Source organism: Oncorhynchus keta, chromosome 22 (assembly GCF_023373465.1).
Source record: "Oncorhynchus keta strain PuntledgeMale-10-30-2019 chromosome 22, Oket_V2, whole genome shotgun sequence".
Classification (NCBI taxonomy): Eukaryota; Metazoa; Chordata; class Actinopteri; order Salmoniformes; family Salmonidae; genus Oncorhynchus; species Oncorhynchus keta.
The window spans coordinates 37,764,132-37,784,770 of record NC_068442.1 but is presented as its reverse complement, the minus strand read 5'-3'; the positions used below and the strand labels follow the sequence as shown (position 1 = coordinate 37,784,770).

Here is a 20,639-nt window from a genome sequence, read left to right as displayed (position 1 = left end):
GCCACGGAAGGTGTGTTGTATGGTGTTGAAGCTTGTTTGGAGGTTTGTTAAGTGTCCAAAGAAGGGCCCGATGTATATAGAATGGTGTCATCTGCATAGAGGTGCATCAGAGAATCACCCGCAGCAAGAGCGACATCATTGATATATACAGAGAAAAGAGTCGACCCGAGAATTGAGTCCTGTGGCACCCCCATAGACTGCCAGAGGTCCGGACAACAGGCCCTCCGATTTGACACATTGAACTCTATCTGAGAAGTAGTTGGTGAACAAGGCGAGTCAGTCATTAGAGAAACCAAGGCTGTTGAGGCTGCCGATAAGAATGAGGTGATTGACAGAGTCGAAAGCCTTGGCCAGGTCGATGAAGACGGCTGCACAGTACGGTATTTATCGATGGCGATAATGATATCGTTTTGGACCCGTGACCAGCCCAGAATCCGGATTGCATAGTGGAGAAGGTACGGTGGGATTCAAAATGGTCGGTGATCTGCTCCTTCATTTGGCTTTCGAAGACTTTAGAAAGGCAGGGCAGGATGTGTCAGGATTTGGCCAGGGTTGTTCCGGTTTTTGGTCACTAGATGCCCCCATTGTGCCTTTTGACCTTTTGTTTTCCCTTGATCCCCATTATTATTTGCACCTGTGCCTCGTTTCCCCTGATTGTATTTAAACCCTTTGTTTTCCTCTGTTCTTTGCTCTGTGTTTGTATGTTAGCACCCAGCCCTAGTACTCTGAGAACTCTTGTTGATCCCGGTGGACTCTCTTGTGGAATTCTGTTTTTTTGTTCTTGTTTGTTTGTTTTTTTAGTATCTTTTGAGGCTTTTTGTGCTTTACCTTCCACCTTGTGGATTTACCTTTTTTGTCTTGGAGGATTACCTTTGTTCTTGTAGGATTCCTTTTGAGGTTACATGTTTTCCTGAAGAACTTCATTTTTTACTTCATTAAATACACCGTCTCAAGTACTGCTGTGTCTGCCTCATCTTCTGGGTTCTGCCGATTATTCGTGGCTCAGTTGGTTAAGTGACTGTTTCTCACTCCGGAGACCCGGGTTCGTAACCGGGTCCTGACAGGTCTGTAACAATTTGGGTCTAGAGTGTCTCCCCCTATGAAGAGGGGGATGACTATGGCCGCTTTCCAATCTTTAGGAATCTTAGACAATACGAAAGAGAGTTTGAACAGACTAGTAATAAGGGCAGCAACAATGGCGGCGGATAATTTTAGGAAGAGAGGGTCCAGATTGTCTAGCCCAGCTGATTTGTAGGGATACAGATTTTGCAGCTCTTTCAGAACATCAGCTGTCTGGATTTGGGTGAAGGAGAAGCGGGGGGCTTGGGCCAGGGGTACAGAGCTGTTGGCCGAGGTTAGGGTAGCCAGGTGGAAAGCATGGCCAGCCGTAGAAAAATGCTTCTTGAAATTCTCGATTGTTGTGGATTTATTGGTGGTGACAGTGTTTCCTAGCCTCAGTGCAGTGGGCAGCTTGGAGGAGGTGTTCTTATTCTCCATGGACTTTACAGTGTCCCAAAACGTTTTTGAATTAGTGCTGCAGGATGGAAATGTCTGTTTGAAAAAGCTAGCCTTTGCTTTCTTAAAACCTCTAGTGACTCCCCATCCCGCATGCGGGAGCGTAATCATTGCCTGACACTAATTAGCATTACGCAACGGACATAAATATCCCTAGAAAATATTCCTATTCATGAAAATCACAAATGAAATATATTGAGACACAGCTTAGCCTTTTGTTAATCACCCTGTCATCTCAGATTTTCAAAATATGCTTTACAGCCAAAGCTAGACAAGCATTTGTTTATCGATAGCCTAGCATAGCATTTTGTCCAGCTTGCAGCAGGTAACTTGGTCACGGAAATCAGAAAAGCAATCAAATTAAATCGTTTACCTTTGAGCTTTGGATGTTTTCACTCACGAGACTCCCAGTTAGATAGCAAATGTTCTTTTTTCCAAAAATATTATTTTTGTAGGCGAAATAGCTCCGTTTGTTCTTCACGTTTGGCTGAGAAATCGGACGGAAATTGCAGTCACGAAAACGGCAAGAAATATTCCAAATTAGCTCCATAATATCGACAGAAACATGGCAAACGTTGTTTATAATCAATCCTCAAGGTGTTTTTCAAATATCTATTCGATAATATATCCATGGGGACAATTCATTTTTCAGTAGGACCGATTGGAGTAATGGCTACCTCTGTATTTTACGCGTGAATCTCTCTGGCAGCATCAGGTAACCACTTGCGCAATGTAGCCGCTTACGGGTAGTCTTCAACATAAATGCGTAAAACGATGTCACAATGCTGTAGACACCTTCGGGAATACGGAGAAAGAGTAATCTGGTTGATAGCCCATTCACTGCTCATTGGAACGCAGCGCTTTCAAAACATGGGGCACTTCCGGATTGGATTTTTCTCAGGCTTTCGCCTGCAACATCAGTTCTGTTATACTCACAGACAATATTTTTACAGTTTTGGAAACTTTACAGTGTTTTATATCCTAAGCTGTCAATTATATGCATATTCTAGCATCTTGTCCTGACAAAATATCCAGTTTACTACAGGAACGTTTTTTTTTTCCAAAAATGAAAATATTGCCCCCGAGTCACAACAGGTTTTAACTGACTGTGTATATTGGTTCCTGACTGCCCTGAAAAGTTTCATATCGCGGGGGCTATTCGATGCTAGTGCAGTACACCACAGGATGTTTTTGTGCTGGTCAAAGGCAGTCAAGTCTGGCGTGAACCAAGGGCTATATCTGTTCTTAGTTCTACATTTTTTGAAAGGGCCATGCTTATTTAAGATGGCGAGGAAAGCACATTTAAAGAACAACCAGGCATTCTCTACTGACGGGACGAGGTCAATATCCTTCCAGGATACCCGGTCCAGGTCAATTAGAAAGGCCTGCTCGCAGAAGTGTTTGACAGTGATGGGGGGTGGTCGTTTGACTGCGGACCCATAACGGACACAGTCAATGAGGCAGTGATCGCTGAGATCCTGGTTGAAAACAGCAGAGGTCTAATTAGAGGGCAATTGTGTATTTATTATTACTATTCTATTTGCTTTATCTCTGCATTTTTGACAAAGGACCCGTAAGTAAGCATTTCACTGTTAGTCTACACCTGTTGTTTATAAAGCATGTGAAGAGTAACATTTCATATTATTTGAATTCATTACACTAGTGTCAGAAGTGGGATCACACTTGGCTACTTACACCTGTTTGTGGAACTATTTCAGGAACTGTGGAATGTCAAGGTCAGATCAGTCAGATACAGTGGGGCAAAAAATGATTTAGTCAGCCACCAATTGTGCAAGTTCTCCCACTTAAAAAGATGAGAGAGGCCTGTATAATTTTCATCATAGGTACACTTCAACTATGACAGACAAAATGAGAAATAAAATCCAGAAAATCACATTGTAGGATTTTTAATGAATTGATTTGCAAATTATAGAGGAAAATAAGTATTTGGTCAAGAACAAAAGTTTATCAATACTTTGTTATATACCCTATTTGGTCAAATGTTTTCTGTAAGTCTTCACAAGGTTTTCACACACAATTGCTGTTATTTTGGCCCATTCCTCCATGCAGATCTCCTCTAGAGCAGTGATGTTTTGCGGCTGTTGCTGGGCAACACGGACTTTCAACTCCCTCCAAAGATTTTCTATGGGGTTGAGATCTGGAGACTGGCTAGGCCACTCCAGGACCTTGAAATGCTTCTTACGAAGCCACTCCTTCGTTGCCCGGGCATTGTGTTTGGGATCATTGTCATGCTGAAAGAACCAGCCACGTTTCATCTTCAATGCCCTTGCTGATGGTAGGCTTTGTTACTTTGGTCCCAGCTCTCTGCAGGTCTTTCACTAGGTCCCCCCGTGTGGTTCTGGGATTTTTTCTCACCGTTCTTGTGATCATTTTGACCCCACGGGGTGAGATCTTGCGTGGAGCCCCAGATCCAGTGAGATTATCAGTGGTCTTGTATGTCTTCCATTTCCTAATAATTGCTCCCACAGTTGATGTCTTCAAACCAAGCTGCTTACCTATTGCAGATTCAGGTCTACAATTTTGTTTCTGGTGTCCTTTGACAGCTCTTTGGTCTTGGCCATAGTGGAGTTTGGAGTGTGACTGTTTGAGGTTGTGGACAGGTGTCTTTTATACTGATAACACGTTCAAACAGGTGCCATTAATACAGGTAACGAGTGGAGGACAGAGGAGCCTCTTAAAGAAGAAGTTACAGGTCTGTGAGAGCCAGAAATCTTACTTGTTTGTAGGTGACCAAATACTTATTTTCCACCATAATTTGCAAATCAATGAATTTAAAAAATGTTTTTCTCATTTTTTCTGTCATAGTTGAAGTGTACCTATGATGAAAATTACAGGCCTCTCTCATCTTTTTAAGTGGGAGAACTTGCACAATAGGTGGCTGACTAAATACCGTTTTGCCCCACTGTAGATCAGTGGAAGCAAGGGGCCTTCTTTCTCAGATAGGTTTACATTCCATAGGGCTTTTGGTTACCTTTTGGAAAGTGCTTGGTGATGCCAAATGTCTTTCTGACATGCTCCAATCAAGCTCTCTCGACCTCACAAGGGCTGTGGATCTAGTAGGTGCCCTTACAGACACATTACAGGACTACAGAATTGAGGGTTACTTTGGAGAACTATGGAAAGAGCTTGAAGAGATTTCAGAGCACTGTAAAATAAGTGTACAAACAGTGCGTAAAAGGACAGCCTAAAACAAGCTTAAGATTTCACGACTCATTGATGATGAGTGTAACAGTATAACTATACCCGGGCGTGAACCAGGGACCCTCTGCACACATCAACAACAGTCACCCACGAAGCATCGTGACCCATCGCTCCACAAAAGCTGCGGCCCTTGCAGAGCAAGGGGAACCACTACTTCAAGGTCGCAGAGCAAGTGATGTCACCGATTGAAACGCTATTTAGCGCGCACCACCGCTAACTAAGCTAGCATTTCACATCCGTTACATGAGCATTGTAGGACAGAAAAATAGTGACCAAAGTTATGGTGAGAGCTTCCAAAGAGCTTTCTTTTATCAGGTGCTTGACAGTCTCACAGCTGAGCTGCAGAGGTGATATTCAAAGAAGAATTGCGAGATAATGCAAGGGGTCCAGTCTCTCAACCCAAAGAGTACAACATTCTTGAATGAGGAGCCTCTGTTGGCCTTTGCTAAGACCTTTGAGTCAGATTTAAAGAACTTCAAACATGAGGTTCATCAAACCAAGTGGCTTCTTGATAAGAGAGAGAAAAGTGGAAGGGACAGACCGTCTGTCTTTGACTTTGTTGTGTTTCTAGAACCTTCTAAAGAGGTCTCACATGAGCTATTTCGACTTTGTAAGATTTCTGTTGTTACACCAGTCAGCAGTGCGTCTTGCGTGAGAAGCTTCTCAGCTTTATAACTGATTAAAACCCACCTTAGGACAACAATGGTTGATGACAGGTTAAGTCACCTCGAATTATGTTGTTTTTAAATCTACCTAGGTGTTGAATTTATTATGGATAAATGAATAAACAATATCCCCATTTTAAATAGAATTGTAACTAAGTAAACTTATACTCTGTTTTATAAGTGATTGACAATATGAGTTCATAAGAAGGGATTGTGTGACACGGACAAGGAGTAATAAAAAGTTAATGAACACCATTCCAACTAGACAGAAACAAATGGGTTGGACTGTGTAAACACATAAGGTCGTTAGCCTATGGTTGACCCTACTGAAACTTAGCTCTGGGGTTTTTAGATAAGGCGGTGAGTGCATTCCTAGGTTTTCTGTTAATTAAAACTGTCAGTTCAGTGGTGATCGATAATGATGAGGGGTCAAAAGTTATCTGGGAGTATGTTAGTAAGTTAGAATGAACTTTTCACCTCACTTTGTTCCGGTTGAGAGGAGGGGATTCTGTTAAAGCAATGCAATGACGTCATGATCTGTATATAAACTGCTGCACGTGATTAAGTGGGAGTGCGCTCCGAGATTAAATTCTATTACCTATTATTGAAAGACTGGTCTGCTTCTATTTTATGCAAACAAGAAATCTTACAAATTCTCGTAAAATAGATTAAGGGCTTTCAATTAATGAAATCACATTGGCATAATTAAATTACAGTAACACTAGGATAAAAACCTGAAAATTGAGAAATTGAGCTGCAGTTCCGAGGTAGAGACACTGACTATTCATAGTATGTTAAATAATTACAGTAAAGTAACCCTTTTGGACTACATTATCTGCCACATTGAAGAACTCAGAGTTAAGGGATATCACTTATACCTCTAATCAGCAATCATAGGATTCATTCATGATCCTTAGATGCCAGGTTAGGATTACACACAAATTTTCTTCCATGGTCTATGGAACCCCTGAAGTATCCTTGGCCACCCCTGGCCACCCCATGTATAAAACGAATTTCCGCCACTGTTTACAAACCCTAATTTGACCATTTGGAACAGCGCATCATGCCATTTCAGCCTGGCGCATTTACAATCTGTGCAATCTCGAACAGCCCACTGTCACCCACAGATTCACAGACCAGCAGCAATTACATTGGAACGAAGCAGAATCAGGGAATGAATGCCCACTCTCCATTGCTATTCAATGAAGATCCCGCCTTCATTCCGCTTTGATCAAACTTTCCTGCCTCGGCGTGTGAATCTGTGCCAGCAATAGGCTATTTATTTCAGACAAGCAAGGTCGTAATTCCCCAAAAATTAGAAGTGCCGGTACGGTGTTCCGGAAAGCTCTGGCCCAAATCAACCACTGGTGCCATCTGTAAACTGTCATCTGTTTACCACATAGGCTATTAACTCATGGAGTATTTTCTAGACAGATGTTATGACCATAGATAGTGGGCATCTGGGACACCATACTTTAATTGACATTTTCCTCAATAGTACCACTGCATATGATTTTACAACCTCCTCAAAGTTAGTCTCAGGAAATCCCAGACCTGGGGCACTATACTGGAACATTGTTAATGTGGGAGGCAACCCGTCTACAATAAAGTAATCAAACACTGATTGGATACAAATTATCCTCAAATTTCTACAGTAGAGCGGATTGTTGTAGCCTAGCCTACCTTAGTCATGGTTTGGGGATCAAATACACTCATGGTGAGTACTTTACTTTTATATAAAGATTACCACACTGTGGAAGTTAAGATATTTTAAGAAACAATGCTTTGACACACACCCTGCTTTTCAGATGTGCTCCGCCCAAATGGTCCTCATCATTTTGATTGGCATTGCCACCATTGAAACTGTGACTGGTTTTAGTGGTGGTGCTAGTAATACCATGTCCTGTGACACAATGTTGCCCCACCATGGTTCTCCCACACCTGAGAGTGGTCCGTTTAGTGTCCCTAAACATTTCTGTTCCAGTGCTGCAGGAGATGAGACTATAGGTAAAGATCAAAGCACCCTGAATGTGTGTGTGTTTGTGTGCATGTGCATGTGAATAAATGTGTGCACCTTGGAGTAAATTAATAAATGCATTTAAGAATATTGAAGGCAATATTCTGCATTTACACAGGTAGCCCAGTTCTGATATTTCTTTCACTTATTGGTCTTTTGACTAATCAGATCAGCTCTGAAAAAGATCTGACTCGTAAATATCTAATGTGATTGGTCAAAATAATAAATAGTGGGAAAAAACAGAATTGGGCTGCCTGTGTAAACGCAGCCCTAATTGGGCCTTGTCAGACAAGCTTGATGAACCATGGGTTACATAATTTATTATATATGCGAAGCCTAATAGTGGATGGTACAGAACACATTATACACTGAACAAAAATATAAAAACGTAACATGCAAGACTTTCAAAGATTTGACTGAGTTACTGTTCATATAAGGAAATCTATGGATTTCACATGACTGGGAATTACAAAAGAAAAGGTAGGGGCGTGGATCAGAAAACCAGTCAGTATCTTATGTGACCACCATTTGCCTCATGCAGGATGACACATCTCCTTCACATAGAGTTGATCAGGCTGTTGATTGTGGCCTGTGGAATGTTGTCCCACTCCTCTTCAATGGATGTGCGATGTTACTGGATATGGATGGGAACTGGAAAGCGCTGTTGTACACATTGATCCACAGCATCCCAAACATGCTCAATGGGTGACATGTCTGGTGAGTATGCAGGTAGAACTGGGATATTTTCAACTTCCAGGAATTGTGTACAGAGCCTTGCGTCATGAGGCCGTGCATTATCATGCTGAAACATGAGGCGATGGAGCAGGATGAATGGCACGACAAAGGGACTCAGGATCTCGTCATGGTATCTCTGTGCATTAAATTTGCCATCAATAAATTGCAATTGTGTTCGTGGTCCGTAGCTCATGCCTGCCCATACCACAATCCCACCACCACCATGGGGCACTCGGTTCAAAACGTTGACATCAGCAAACCGCTCACCCACAAGACACCATACATGCTGTCTGCCACCTTCCCGGTACAGTTGAAACCGGGATTCATCCATGAAGAGCACACTTCTCCAGCGTGCCAGTGGTCATTGAAGGTGAGCATTTTCCCACTGAAGTCGGTTATGACGTCGGACTGCAGTCAGGTCAACACCCTGATGAGGACGACAAGCATGCAGATGAGCTTCCCTGAGACGGTTTCTGACAGTTTGTGCAGAAATTCCTTGGTTGTGCAAACCCACAGTTTCATCAGCTGTTCGGATGGCTGGTCTCAGACGATTCCACAGGTGAAGAAGCTGGATATGGAGGTCCAGGGCTGGCGTGGTTTCACATGGTCTGTGGTTGTGAGGCAAGTTGGATGTAGTGCCAAATTCTCTAAAACGACGTTGGAGGCGGCTTATGGTAATGAGATAAACATTACATTCTCTGGTGGACATTCCTGCAGTCAGCATGCCAATTGCACACTCCCTCAAAACTTGAGAAATCTGTGGCATTGTGTTGTGTGACAAAATTGCACATTTTAAAGTGGCCTTTTATTGTCCCCAGTACAAGGTGCATCTGTATAATGATCATACTGTTTAATCAGCTTCTTGATATGCCACAACTGTCAGGTGGAGGGCCATAAACAAATTTGTGCACATACTTTGAGAGAAATAAGCTTTAGGTGCATAAGGAAAATGTCTGGGATCTTTTATTTCAGTTCATGAAACATGAGACCAAAACTTTACACGTTGCATTTATATTTCTGTTCAGTATAGTTGGTACCTCCTACAATAGATTACTATTTTTGTGTTTGAAAAGAATGAACCAGTCTGTTTCTATTAATGTGTTACAGTGTCACTCAAAGCTGATCCTGCCACGAAGTTTAAAGGGTTTCTGTTGGAGGCTAGGGAATCACAGGATGGACCTGCAGTTGGCACCTTCACTCTGCTCACTCCCGCTCACAGCCTCCTTCTTGAGTGCAGTGGGAATCCAGTGAGTCTGCTCTAATAGAAGTGGTATCCCCCTCTTGTTGCTTAGTTAACCTCTTATTGCAGTTTCTTTTACCCTCCTTATTCCTCATCTCACATGGTCAAACATCAGTCTCATGATCAGACAATGATACTGGTAAAAAGGTGTCATCAAGCTAAGGTGCTTTGAAATGAACTGTATGACACCTTTGATGAGTCTATCTATGACTGTAAAATGTGTGTGTAGGCAGCTGCTGTTACCCAACCAAACAACCAAGCCAAGACATTAATCGAAGCCAAGTGGAGAGCACCATACAAAGGAGTTTTCTATTTCAGGTCATTATTCATGCATTAATGAATGAATTTACTGTAATATGCTGTTGTCGCACTAGAGTAAAAGGGACATTCAGTCTTTAAGCATGTTTATTGATATTTTTCAGAGTCACATTTATTAAAGACATGATGAAGTTCTGGATACCAGAGGCCATTAATATCACCACCTGTCCTACTACTTCTACTACTACTGTCACTCCTACTACTATCACTACTTCTACTACTACTGTCACTCCTACTACTATCACTACTTCTACTGTTACTCCTACTACTATCACTCCTCCTACTACTCCTGCTATCACTCCTCCTACTATTCCTGCTATCACTATTCCTGCTATCACTGCTCCTGCTATCCCTACTCCTACTATCCCTACTCCTACTATCCCTACTCCTACTATCCCTACTCCTACTCCTGCTCTGCACACATCTGCACCCTCTACGTGTATGCTTATTAGCGCTCTCATTCGGCCTTCACTCTTGTTCGTGAGTCTTCCAAAAGGCCAGACACTTTGGCATAAGGTAAGTCATAATATGGATTTCAATATTTTACTTCTAGTTCTTTCAGTGTCTTGTTTAGGAAAATCTCCATGACTTCGTACAGCTGGGGCCGTGTCCACAAAGCGTCCCAGAGTAGGAAATTGGTCGTAAGTGAGGAGAATATAGACATTTTACTCCTACAATGATTCTCCCACCTATCGGTTTCTTGTCCCAAAAGCCAGAATGGATAGAATGCAAGAATGTACAAATTTGCCATATTATAATAATTATCATGTGCTAGTGTATAGCCACGGTCCGTGCCATGGGGAAACTTGCACTCCTGTTGATCTCAAATAATTTGATGGGGAAACTTGCATCCAGCCAACCAGGGGGATGCAAGGGGGACTCAGTCAGGGTCCCAACTGTCACGTTCTTTCAAAATCGAACCCAGAAGCAGACCAGGACAAGGAGAGTAGGAAGAAGGTGAGTATTTATTTACAAGTGAATGTGAATGGGTAGATATATCCAGGTGGCGTAGCGGGCAGCGGTGGTGAGTTGATGGGAGTAAATAGGTGGATCCAATGGGGTAGCGGAATCCTCCGACGACCAGGCGGGAATGGGGTAAATGATCCGGGTGAGTAACTGAAGACAGAACAAACGGAGGTAAGTTTAAGGCAAGCAATACATAAAAAACAACAAAACAAATTCTATCCAACTTGAGGCTGATACTATGGCACAACATACTGTTCATGGCTAACGATCCAGCAGGGAATGGATGTCAGGTCCGGGCTTATGAAGAGGAGAGATGATGATCAGGACCAGGTGTGCAGATAACTGGTGGGATACAGGTGCGGGTAATCAGAACTCCCAACTGGCTACATTGCCCAGCAACCAGACAGGGTGCGTTCCAGGACGCCGGAAAAAACACTCCAGGACAGAACACAGGCAAAAAACAGACTCAGGAAACGGGATTCGTGACACCAACTTACTGTTGAGAGTTAGAATAGTAGAATACACAAGGCGCAATGTCAAAATATGGTTGTGCGTCAGCAGTTTTTCCCTTATGTCAGTCACAAGCTATATTTCCATTAACGTGTCCAGTGATTCCCACCTATCTCTCTCATGAAGAATTGACAGTTATTTGCCATATTCTAATAATTATCTTGTGCCAGTGTATTGCCACGGTACACTGGAACTCCTGTAGATGTGAAATAATTTGATGGTGAAACTTGCATCCAGCCAACCAGAAAAGCAAGGCAAGTTAAGGCTGTTTCCATTACACATGTTGCAATGTTTTTGTTGTTGCAACATTGCTTTTGTCATATAAACCTGGGTCATTGGAAACCTGCCTACTGACAGTCACTCAATTGGCCCATGTCAGCTAACATTTTTTGATTGTTAAATTAGTCTAGCCAGCTATCTAAACTTGTAGTAATCGAAATATCAACCAGACTCAAAGGGCTCGTGCAGCTGGCCCAGAACAGAACGGCACATTTTGCTCTTAATTGTAATCAGAGGGCTGATATAAATACTATGCATGCCAGTCTCTCTTGGCTAAGAGTTAAGGAGTTACTGACTGCATCCCTTCTTTTTTATAAGAAACATTGTGCTAAAAATCCCAAATTGTTTGCATAGTAACTTACACACAGCTCTGACACACACTTATGCCACCAGGGGTCTTTTCACATTTCCAAAACACAGAACAAATTCAAGAAAATGTACAGTATTATATAGAGCCCTTTTTGTATGGAATTTCCTACCATCTCATATTTCTCAATTAAACAGCAAACCTGGTTTCAAAAAACAGATCATGTAACAACTCACGCGGCACAACGCCTCTCCCCTATTTGACTAGATAGTTTGTGTGTATGCATTGATATGTAGGCTACATGTGCCTTTAAAACATGTATGTAGTTCTGTTCTCGTCTATTGATGTTCTGCATTATGTCATTCTGTATTATGTTTCATGTTTTTGTGGACCCCAGGAAGAGTAGCTGCTGCTTTTGCAACAGCTAATGGGGATCCTAATAAAATACCAACTACCAAGTCATGGCACAATGTGTATAAATGCAGGAAATGTTTTGTCAAATGTTTTGCCTGTGAGGTGGGGGGGACCCACCAGCAAAACTTTGCTTACGGCCCCAAAAAGGCTAGGGTCGGCGTTGCGTTTTATGGAACATTATCTGCAAGTGACTTGATGCTTACTGTGCTAAAGAGATTCAGAGTTGGTAATATTATCAAAATTCCACTTTTAACATACAATCATACTGTATGATTTAGTGCAATATGTCGATCACATTATTCAAAACGGTTTAGATTAAGGTTATGCATGCCAACATATTAGGCAAAAAGTAAGAGTTGGCAAAGTGATTTTGTCAGGCAAATTATATCAAAAGGATAACGCAAAAACATTGCCTTTAAATTTCAAGCGCGCTGTAATTGTAACTTGTACGCTAATAATCGGGAAGCAAGTACAGGGAGTGAAATGAATAAATATGTGAACATGGACCAAAACAAGAAACACGAGTAGCGTACAGACATGACACATATAAACAGAGGGGGGGAGCGGGAGTAAACGTGACAGTAATACTGAACTTTGGCGATACGGATTGAATAGAGCTCCATATTTCCTTTGCAGTACCTCAAAATGTCATGATTACCATCTGAGAAACTTATGAGTTGACTGTCTGAGCAGTGTCTTAACATCACCCTAAAACCTACTATGAGCTGGCAGTTTTTTGTTGTTGTTCTGATAGGATTCCTAGGACCTTTTCTGAGACTCATTGTGGATACGGCCCCGGATGTTTTGCTCTTTGGTCCTCCTGCACTTAGTCATGGTGTAGATGATTCTGGTTTAAAGCAGTACTTCTACGATATTTTGTCTGGAAATGTTTAGTGTCTATAGTGCCATACTGTCTATTCTATTAGTATAATGCTGGGCAATGATTTGAAAACAGTTATTTTGTTGCAGGGGTTCAAGATATTGTTGTGTCCTCTCTCAATGGTTGCAGCCATCATTGCCTTTATTATTTTGCTGCTATGGGAGCCAATACAAGTGAGTATCAATTATTTGTTATATTCTTTATTTAAGTAATAAGGCCCAATGGTGTTTTGTATATTGGCAATTATACACTGGGTGGTTCGAGCCCTGAATGCTGATTGGCTGACAGCCGTGTTATATCAGACTGTATATCACGGTATGACAAAACATGTATTTTTACTGCTCTAATTACATTGGTAACCAGTTTATAATAGCAATAAGGCCACTCGGGGGTTTGTGGTATGTGGCCAATATATCACAGCTAAGGGTTGATTGATGAGGGAGCATGAGGGAGCACATTTTCTATGCCAGGTGAAATCACGCCTCATTAGCTCATTGTTATGGATGTATCCAAATAAATGTCACTAGTAAACATCTTAAACAAATGCCAATACTGCTACTTTGCTGTTAATCTGGCTACACTTTTTTGAGGTGACTCTAAAGGAGCCATAATTAGCTAGATAGAAAGCAAGGAAAAATAACATTGGAATCCAGTATGGCAATGGAACATGAAGAACAAATGGTCACTGTGTATTGATACAGAACAAAAAGACTGAACGACGGGTCGCGTCTCTATCAACCGAACCAATAGAACGAACAACCAGCTGGCTTGGGTAGCAACCCTAGATTTGTGTCGGGACTATATCTTGTGGAAGGATGAAATAGTATGAATGAAATCATACAAATTAAGTTAATGAAAATATGTCAATCATTATTTGAATATGTTGGTAACTGGGTGGTTCGAGCCCTGAATGCTGATTGGCAGACAGCCGTGGTATACCACGGTACGCTGAAATATGTATTTTTACTGCTCCAATTACGTTGGTAACCAAATGCATTGCGTCGTGCCTAATTGTATTTATTTTTTATTTTACCTTTATTTAACCAGGCAAGTCAGTTAAGAACAAATTCTTATTTTCAATGACGGCCTAGGAACAGTGGGTTAACTGCCTGTTCAGGGGCAGAACGACAGATTTGAACATTGTCAGCTCGGGGGTTTGAACTTGCAACCTTCCAGTTACTAGTCCAACACTCTAACCACTAGGCTACCCTGCCGCCCCTAAGAACATCCCTTAGCCATGCTATATTTACATTTACATTTAAGTCATTTAGCAGACGCTCTTATCCAGAGCGACTTACAAATTGGTGCATTCACCTTATGACATCCAGTGGAACAGCCACTTTACAATAGTGCATCTAAATCTGAGAAGGATATATATTGGCCATATACCACACCCCCCGTACCTTATTGCTTAAATATACCATGGGTATGACACAAACATCCAGTACTTGTTTATGGTTCTATTTATGTTGGTAACCGGTGTTTAGAGGATATATTGGCACAGTTTGCCTAACACCCATACCAATATATCCTCCAAACACCGGTTACCAACATAAATAGAACAGTAAACAAGTAGTGTAAGTTTAGGTCATACCCATGGTATATTAAAGCAGTAAGGCACGAGGGGGTCTGATATATGGCTAATATACCATGGCTAAGGGCGGTTCTTTAACACGAGGCAATGCGGAGTGCATTGATATAGACCTTTGCCGTGGTATATTTGCCATATACCACAAAGTCCTTATTGCCATTATAAACTGGTAACAAACGTAATTAGAACAGTAAAAAGAAATGTTTTTTCCACACGGTCTCATGTACCATAGCTTTCAGCCAATCAGCATTCAGGGCTCGAACCACGCAGTTTATAATGTCATAAACACATGGTTGGAATGCAGGACCCAAACTACCCAGTTTATAATAGTGTAGAGACATTCTTCCTGCCAGAACACTGTACTGCTGTACAGGGTTGGGGTAAACTCCATGTTGAGATGAAATGTGTGTGTGCTTTTGTCTTATAGATAACTCTTGTGGCTGTTGTGGGTGTGGCAATGGTCCTGAGCTTGGGACAAACGATTGTTGTTTTTCTACCCTTTGGGCCCAGCCATGAACTGTGAGTTCCTCAGATCAAAGCCTGAAAATGTGTGTTGAAAATAGCTGAATTGAACCTCACACTAGGAAAGATGTCATGTTATGCATATTTTTTTCAGGAGGTCCATCTGTGATTTGGTTCTCAGAGTGATTTCCTTCACAACTGAGGTTTTTACCAGTAAGAAATTTCACCTTTTTTTATTATAACTGAAGGAGAACAATTGGTCATAGCTCATGGTGAAGCATAGTTGACTGTCAGATCTAACCTATACAATGGAAACCATGTGTTTGATTCCATTCATTCTGCTCCAGCCATTACAAGGAGCCCGTCCTCCCTTATTAATGTGCCACCAACTTCCTGTGTGTTACGAATAACTATGAGTGGTGGATGGAATCAGGCGCAGAGAGCAGGGTTCTGTCGTTTAACAAATGTATTACACCGGTGCAACCGAAATGATCACGCCAACACACAGGGCGTATATAAGTTGCCAGTCCAAAACAACAGGACAAAATTAGACCAGAGAATAAAGATACGAAAACAAATCACACCATCAAACACAGAGTAACAATAAACAAGCCCGCACAAATACCCAGCGGGCCTAGTGCCCTTAAATACCCTACAAACAAACCCTAATACAAAACAGGTGTACCCAATTAACCACTAACCAACACAAACGGAAAAGGAATCGATGGCAGCTAATAGGCCGGTGACGACGACCGCTGAGCCCCGCCCGAACAGGAAGAGGCACCCTCTTCAGCGAGGTTCGTGACACTGTGAACCTATAGTTTACAAGAAATGTTTCTCTTCTAGGTTGGTGGAACCCTATAAGGCTGCGAACAAAATCAACAATCTCTGAGGGTTAGATTATATTTTAGGGCTCCCGAGTGGTGCAGCGGTCTAAGGCAATATATCTCAGTGCTTGAGGCGTTACTACAGGCACCCTGGTTTGATTCCAGGCTGTTTCACAACCGGCCATGATTGGGCGGCGCACAATTGGCCCAGTGATGTCCGGGTTTGGTCAGTGTAGGCCGTCATTTTAAATAAGAATTTGTTCTTAACTGACTTGCCTAGATAAATAAAGGTGAAAAAAAGAATTGAAATACAAAAAATAGATTACTTCTGTAGAAGGCTTACTACAGTACACACTACACTATAGTGTGGTGTTGACAGTGCATACGATCACATCTTCAGGTTTAACCTACTCAACCTAGTTAGTAGTACATATGTAATGGTTCCCTACATCTCTCACTCGAGCTACAGTTGAAGTTGGAAGTTGACATACACTTAGGTTGTAGTCATTAAAACTCATTTTTCAACCACTCCACAAATTTCTTCTTAACAAACTAGCATTTTTTCAAGTCGGTTAGGACATCTGTGTGTTGACAAGTAATTTTTCCAACAATTGTTTACAGGCAGATTATTTCACTGTATCACAATTTCAATGGTCAGAAGTTTACATACACTAAGTTGACTGTGCCTTTAAACAGCTTGGAAAATTCCAGAAAATTCTGTCATGGCTTTGGTAGCTTCTGATAGGCTAATTGACATCATTTGAGTCAATTGGAGGTGTACATATGGATGTATTTCAAGGCCTACCTTCAAACTCAGTGCCTCTTTGCTTGACATCATGGGAAAATCAAAAGAAATCAGCCAAGACCTCAGAAAACATTGTAGACCTCCACAATTCTGGTTCATCCTTGGGAGCAATTTCCAAACGCCTGACGGTACCACGTTCATCTGTACAAACAATAGTACGCAAGTATAAACACCATGGGACCACGCAGCCATCATACCGCTCAGGAAAGAGACGTGTTCGGTTTCCTAGCAATTAACATACTTTGGTGCGAAAAGTGCAAATCAATCCCAGAACAACAGCAAAGGACCTTGTGAAGATGCTGGAGGAAAAGGGTACAAAAGTATTTTTATCCACAGTAAAACGAGTCCTATATCGACATAACCTGAAAGGCTGCTCAGCAAGGAAGAAGCAATTGCTCCAAAACCGCCATAAAAAAGCCAGACTGACATTTCACATTCTTAAAATAAAGTGGTGATCCTAACTCACCCAAGACAGGGAATTTTTACTAGGATTAAATGTCAGGAATTGTGAAAAACTGAGTTTAAATGTATTTGGCTAAGGTGTATGTAAACTTCCGACTTCAACTGTACATGTGCTTTTCTCTCCTTCGGTATTTCTCATCCCTCTCTCTAACACAGTGGTGGCCATATTTGTGAGTCTGGAGGAAATTGAGAAGTGCTGCTCGATACACTGGCGCATGAAAGAGATGGGAGGGTATGCAGCCTGGGTGGCTCTGTTCTACTTGATGTTCATATACCTCTGTTGCAACCAGAGTTACCAGAGGAAAAGTAAGATTTGTGAATATTAAGCAGGTTACTGTTTTTTTGTCATGGAGGCAGCTCGGAATAGTGATAACCCTAATGCCTAACCCAAACTTTAAATGAAGACCAAAAAGCATTTTTTTCTTCCACAAATTTTTACAATATAGGGAATTTTTACTTTGCATCTGGCCAATGGGACAATCGCTCAGTTCTGCCTCTAGGACAAGAGTCAACCTGTGAACATTAACGTCTCATCTCACCATTCAAGATATTAGAATTTCTTAAATGTAAGTCGATTTAATATGGTTTTGTGTCTTCTGTTCACCTCGCTGGAAATTCAGGAATTGGTGACAAATGGATTGTGCCAAAGAGAACGGTAAGCTCAGTGTCAAACCTCTGCTCTCAATGAAGCCTGAACCCTGTTAAACTTTTAGGTAACCATATAAAAAGTTCACTGTGTTGCCTCCACTTTAAATCTTAAATCACAACGCTTATCATGTGTCTTTTTGATAACTATGCTTTGAAATGCAATGTGTCAACACATTTTCATGTCACTTTTTAATTAATTTTTTTTTTTTCTCAGATAATCTTTGAAAAAATCTTCAATGTTATCCTTGTTCTGGGCAAATTGGGTTTTACAGTGGCTCTTATCATTGGAATATACACTTAATATACACTATTTGCATTGTGTTCCCCCAAACCCTTCTTTTACGCTGCTGCTACTCTATTTACCATATATGCATAGTCACTTTAACTATACATTCATGTACATAGTTCCTCAATTGGCCCGACCAACCAGTGTCTGTATGTAGCGTCGCTACTTTCATAGCCTCGCTACTGTTATTTTTCACTGTTTGTATTTCTTTACTTATCTATTGTTCAGCTAATACCTTTTATGTACTGTTGGTTAGAGCCTGTAAGTAAGCATTTCACTGTAAGGTGAACTTTGATTTGAGACATGAGGACGGTATAAAGCAAGAGGTTTGCGTGATTACATTAAAACATGTATTATGAAAGTAGGTTTATCCTGTAGATACGTGTTATCCACTTGGTAACATACTGTATGTCACACATGTACTTTAACCCTTGTTTATCATTCTTTATTTTTGGTTTGGGTTACAATACACGTTTATACTGTATCATGAATACTTTGTTTTTCTGTAGCTAGATTTCCATTCAGTTGGTGACAGATTTTCATGTGAATATTCTAAAATCCACAAAATCAATAAGCTCATTTTCCCACCATAGTTGTTTTCATCAAATTAACTTGTTGGGGGGGCCTCCAGGGTGGCGCAGTGGTTAAGGGCCCCCAACAAGTTAATTTGATGTTGCTCTGTAAGTCAAATATTTCATTATCTGCAATAATGTAAAGTAGACCGCAATAAAAAGGTCAAAATTCCAGTCTGTGTGCATGCACTAAAGATGTGTTTACAGTGCCACATGTTCTGTTTAATAATTCAACAGTCAGGTAACTTCCTTATTGCTTAGATAAATACATTCTAGTTCCTTCTGTATTATTTTCTCCATTGGAGATAACATACAGATCAACACTAAAGTTGTAAGTAATTAAAGAGGGGCAAATTAGATAGATACTGGACGTCAGACATCCTTGAATTTTTACTGTTGAAATTAGGAAGCAACAGTAGGCTACTAAATACAATTTCCAGTGTCACACCGACTCACATCATTTAGTGTTTCCTTTATTTTGGCAGTTACCGGTATGCCTACAGTCTGGAAGGTCTCAATTTGAAGATATGATGGTTATTATGCAAGTATTTGCAACTGAAGGGGTTTCCACCACCATACATTTTACCTACATAAAAATATCCCACCATGTCAAACGAACAAGTTACCGGTCGGTATTTATAAAATTGTACCTGAAACTTCCTGTTTCCATCATGGATGTTGTGATTTATTTTTATACAGTACTCTCAAACTGTTGATGGAAACGTGGTGACTGTCATATTTATTTGTCTACAATACAGCAACTTGTAGAGCATTGTTACTCTGAAAGGCAAATAGTTAACAATAAAAATGTCAAATTTCCTGTCTAAAATGTGTGCATACACTAAAGGCGCGTTTACAGTGCCAAATTTTCTGTTTTAATATTTAATCAGTCAGGTAACTTCCTTATTCATTCTGTCTACACTACCACTTCCCCCACCATTGCAGTTGCTCCATTGTTGTTCTGTTCCCTTTCCAGAGAACTCTGAAATATGACGCTATCAGCAACCACATCTAAACCAGTGGCGGCAGGTTCCGTTTAAGATTAGGGATGACAATTTCTTTTCACGAGCTTGGCCTTATTTTTATTACAGCATGTTGGATGACTCATTCATATTCTATTCACCCAGTTCAATGTAACCGGTTTAGGCTACTACATGATACTCAAATTTTCCCTATACTCATCATGATGTTGCTACAACCTAGCCTATGAATGAAAGTTTAGGTGCACACAGGTCGAGACACATTTGAGATGACAGTGACACACTTACCTGCATCTAGCTGATATAGGGTGTAATCATTAGTCCAACAGTTGCAAACGAGTTTCTATTGGACAAATGCAGGTATATTTATCCCTGGTGTGTTCCGTTTGCTTCCCTTTAAGAAACATTTGAACAGAATTGGCAGAATAAATACACCCCATATCATGCGTAAACACAGTTCACTTTCATAGCAGCCATGTTGTATTTATCTTGCATCTATGCACTCTCCTCTTCCATTCGCTTGTGGACTTCAATGCACAACACATCAGCTGTGTAACCAGGCAAAAAAGACTTTCCAAGCCAAACCGCTACACACAGTTTACATCATTGTCACCATATTAGTCAGCATAGCTAATAGAACTAACGTGTTAGTAAACCCACTAATGGTATAATCATGCAGTAACGTTACGGTGTACAGTCAGCAAGCAGTTCCACCAGCGGGCCCAGGTGGCAATAAATGAGTAATACCAAAAAGCTTACCATGACTTGCAAGAGTTCCAGTGTCATAGCCAGCTAGCTAATATAGCATCCCTCTGCTTGAGCAGAGTGTTTCAGTAGGATAAACAAGCTAAGTAAGTGAAACTGAAGAGGAAAAAAATGACAATATTTCCATCTTGCTTCTCCTTCATTTTTGAAGAAGTTAATTTGTTAACTTGTTA

General features: G+C 41.1%; 1 protein-coding gene across 4 annotated transcripts in view; it reads left to right on the top strand.

The window, feature by feature from the left end:
* The window catches only part of LOC118401424 (putative ferric-chelate reductase 1), a 29,572-nt gene extending 10,022 nt beyond the window's left edge, over window positions 1-19,550 (top strand). For 2 of the 4 annotated variants that reach the window (XM_035798910.2, XM_035798909.2), the window contains exons 2-11: window positions 7,211-7,409; window positions 9,262-9,401; window positions 9,624-9,712; window positions 9,817-10,228; window positions 13,158-13,241; window positions 15,087-15,178; window positions 15,276-15,334; window positions 17,372-17,521; window positions 17,836-17,870; window positions 18,078-19,550. In XM_035798910.2, coding sequence (XP_035654803.2) covers window positions 7,211-7,409; window positions 9,262-9,401; window positions 9,624-9,712; window positions 9,817-10,228; window positions 13,158-13,241; window positions 15,087-15,178; window positions 15,276-15,334; window positions 17,372-17,521; window positions 17,836-17,870; window positions 18,078-18,164 — 1,347 coding nt within the window. In that variant the 3' untranslated portion in view covers window positions 18,165-19,550. Of the gene's footprint in view, window positions 1-7,210; window positions 7,410-7,642; window positions 8,137-9,261; window positions 9,402-9,623; window positions 9,713-9,816; window positions 10,229-13,157; window positions 13,242-15,086; window positions 15,179-15,275; window positions 15,335-17,371; window positions 17,522-17,835; window positions 17,871-18,077 lie in introns of those variants that run through there. The other 2 variants (XM_052475153.1, XM_035798912.2) reach the window with 2 other exon arrangements.
* Window positions 19,551-20,639: the final 1,089 nt, after the last annotated feature.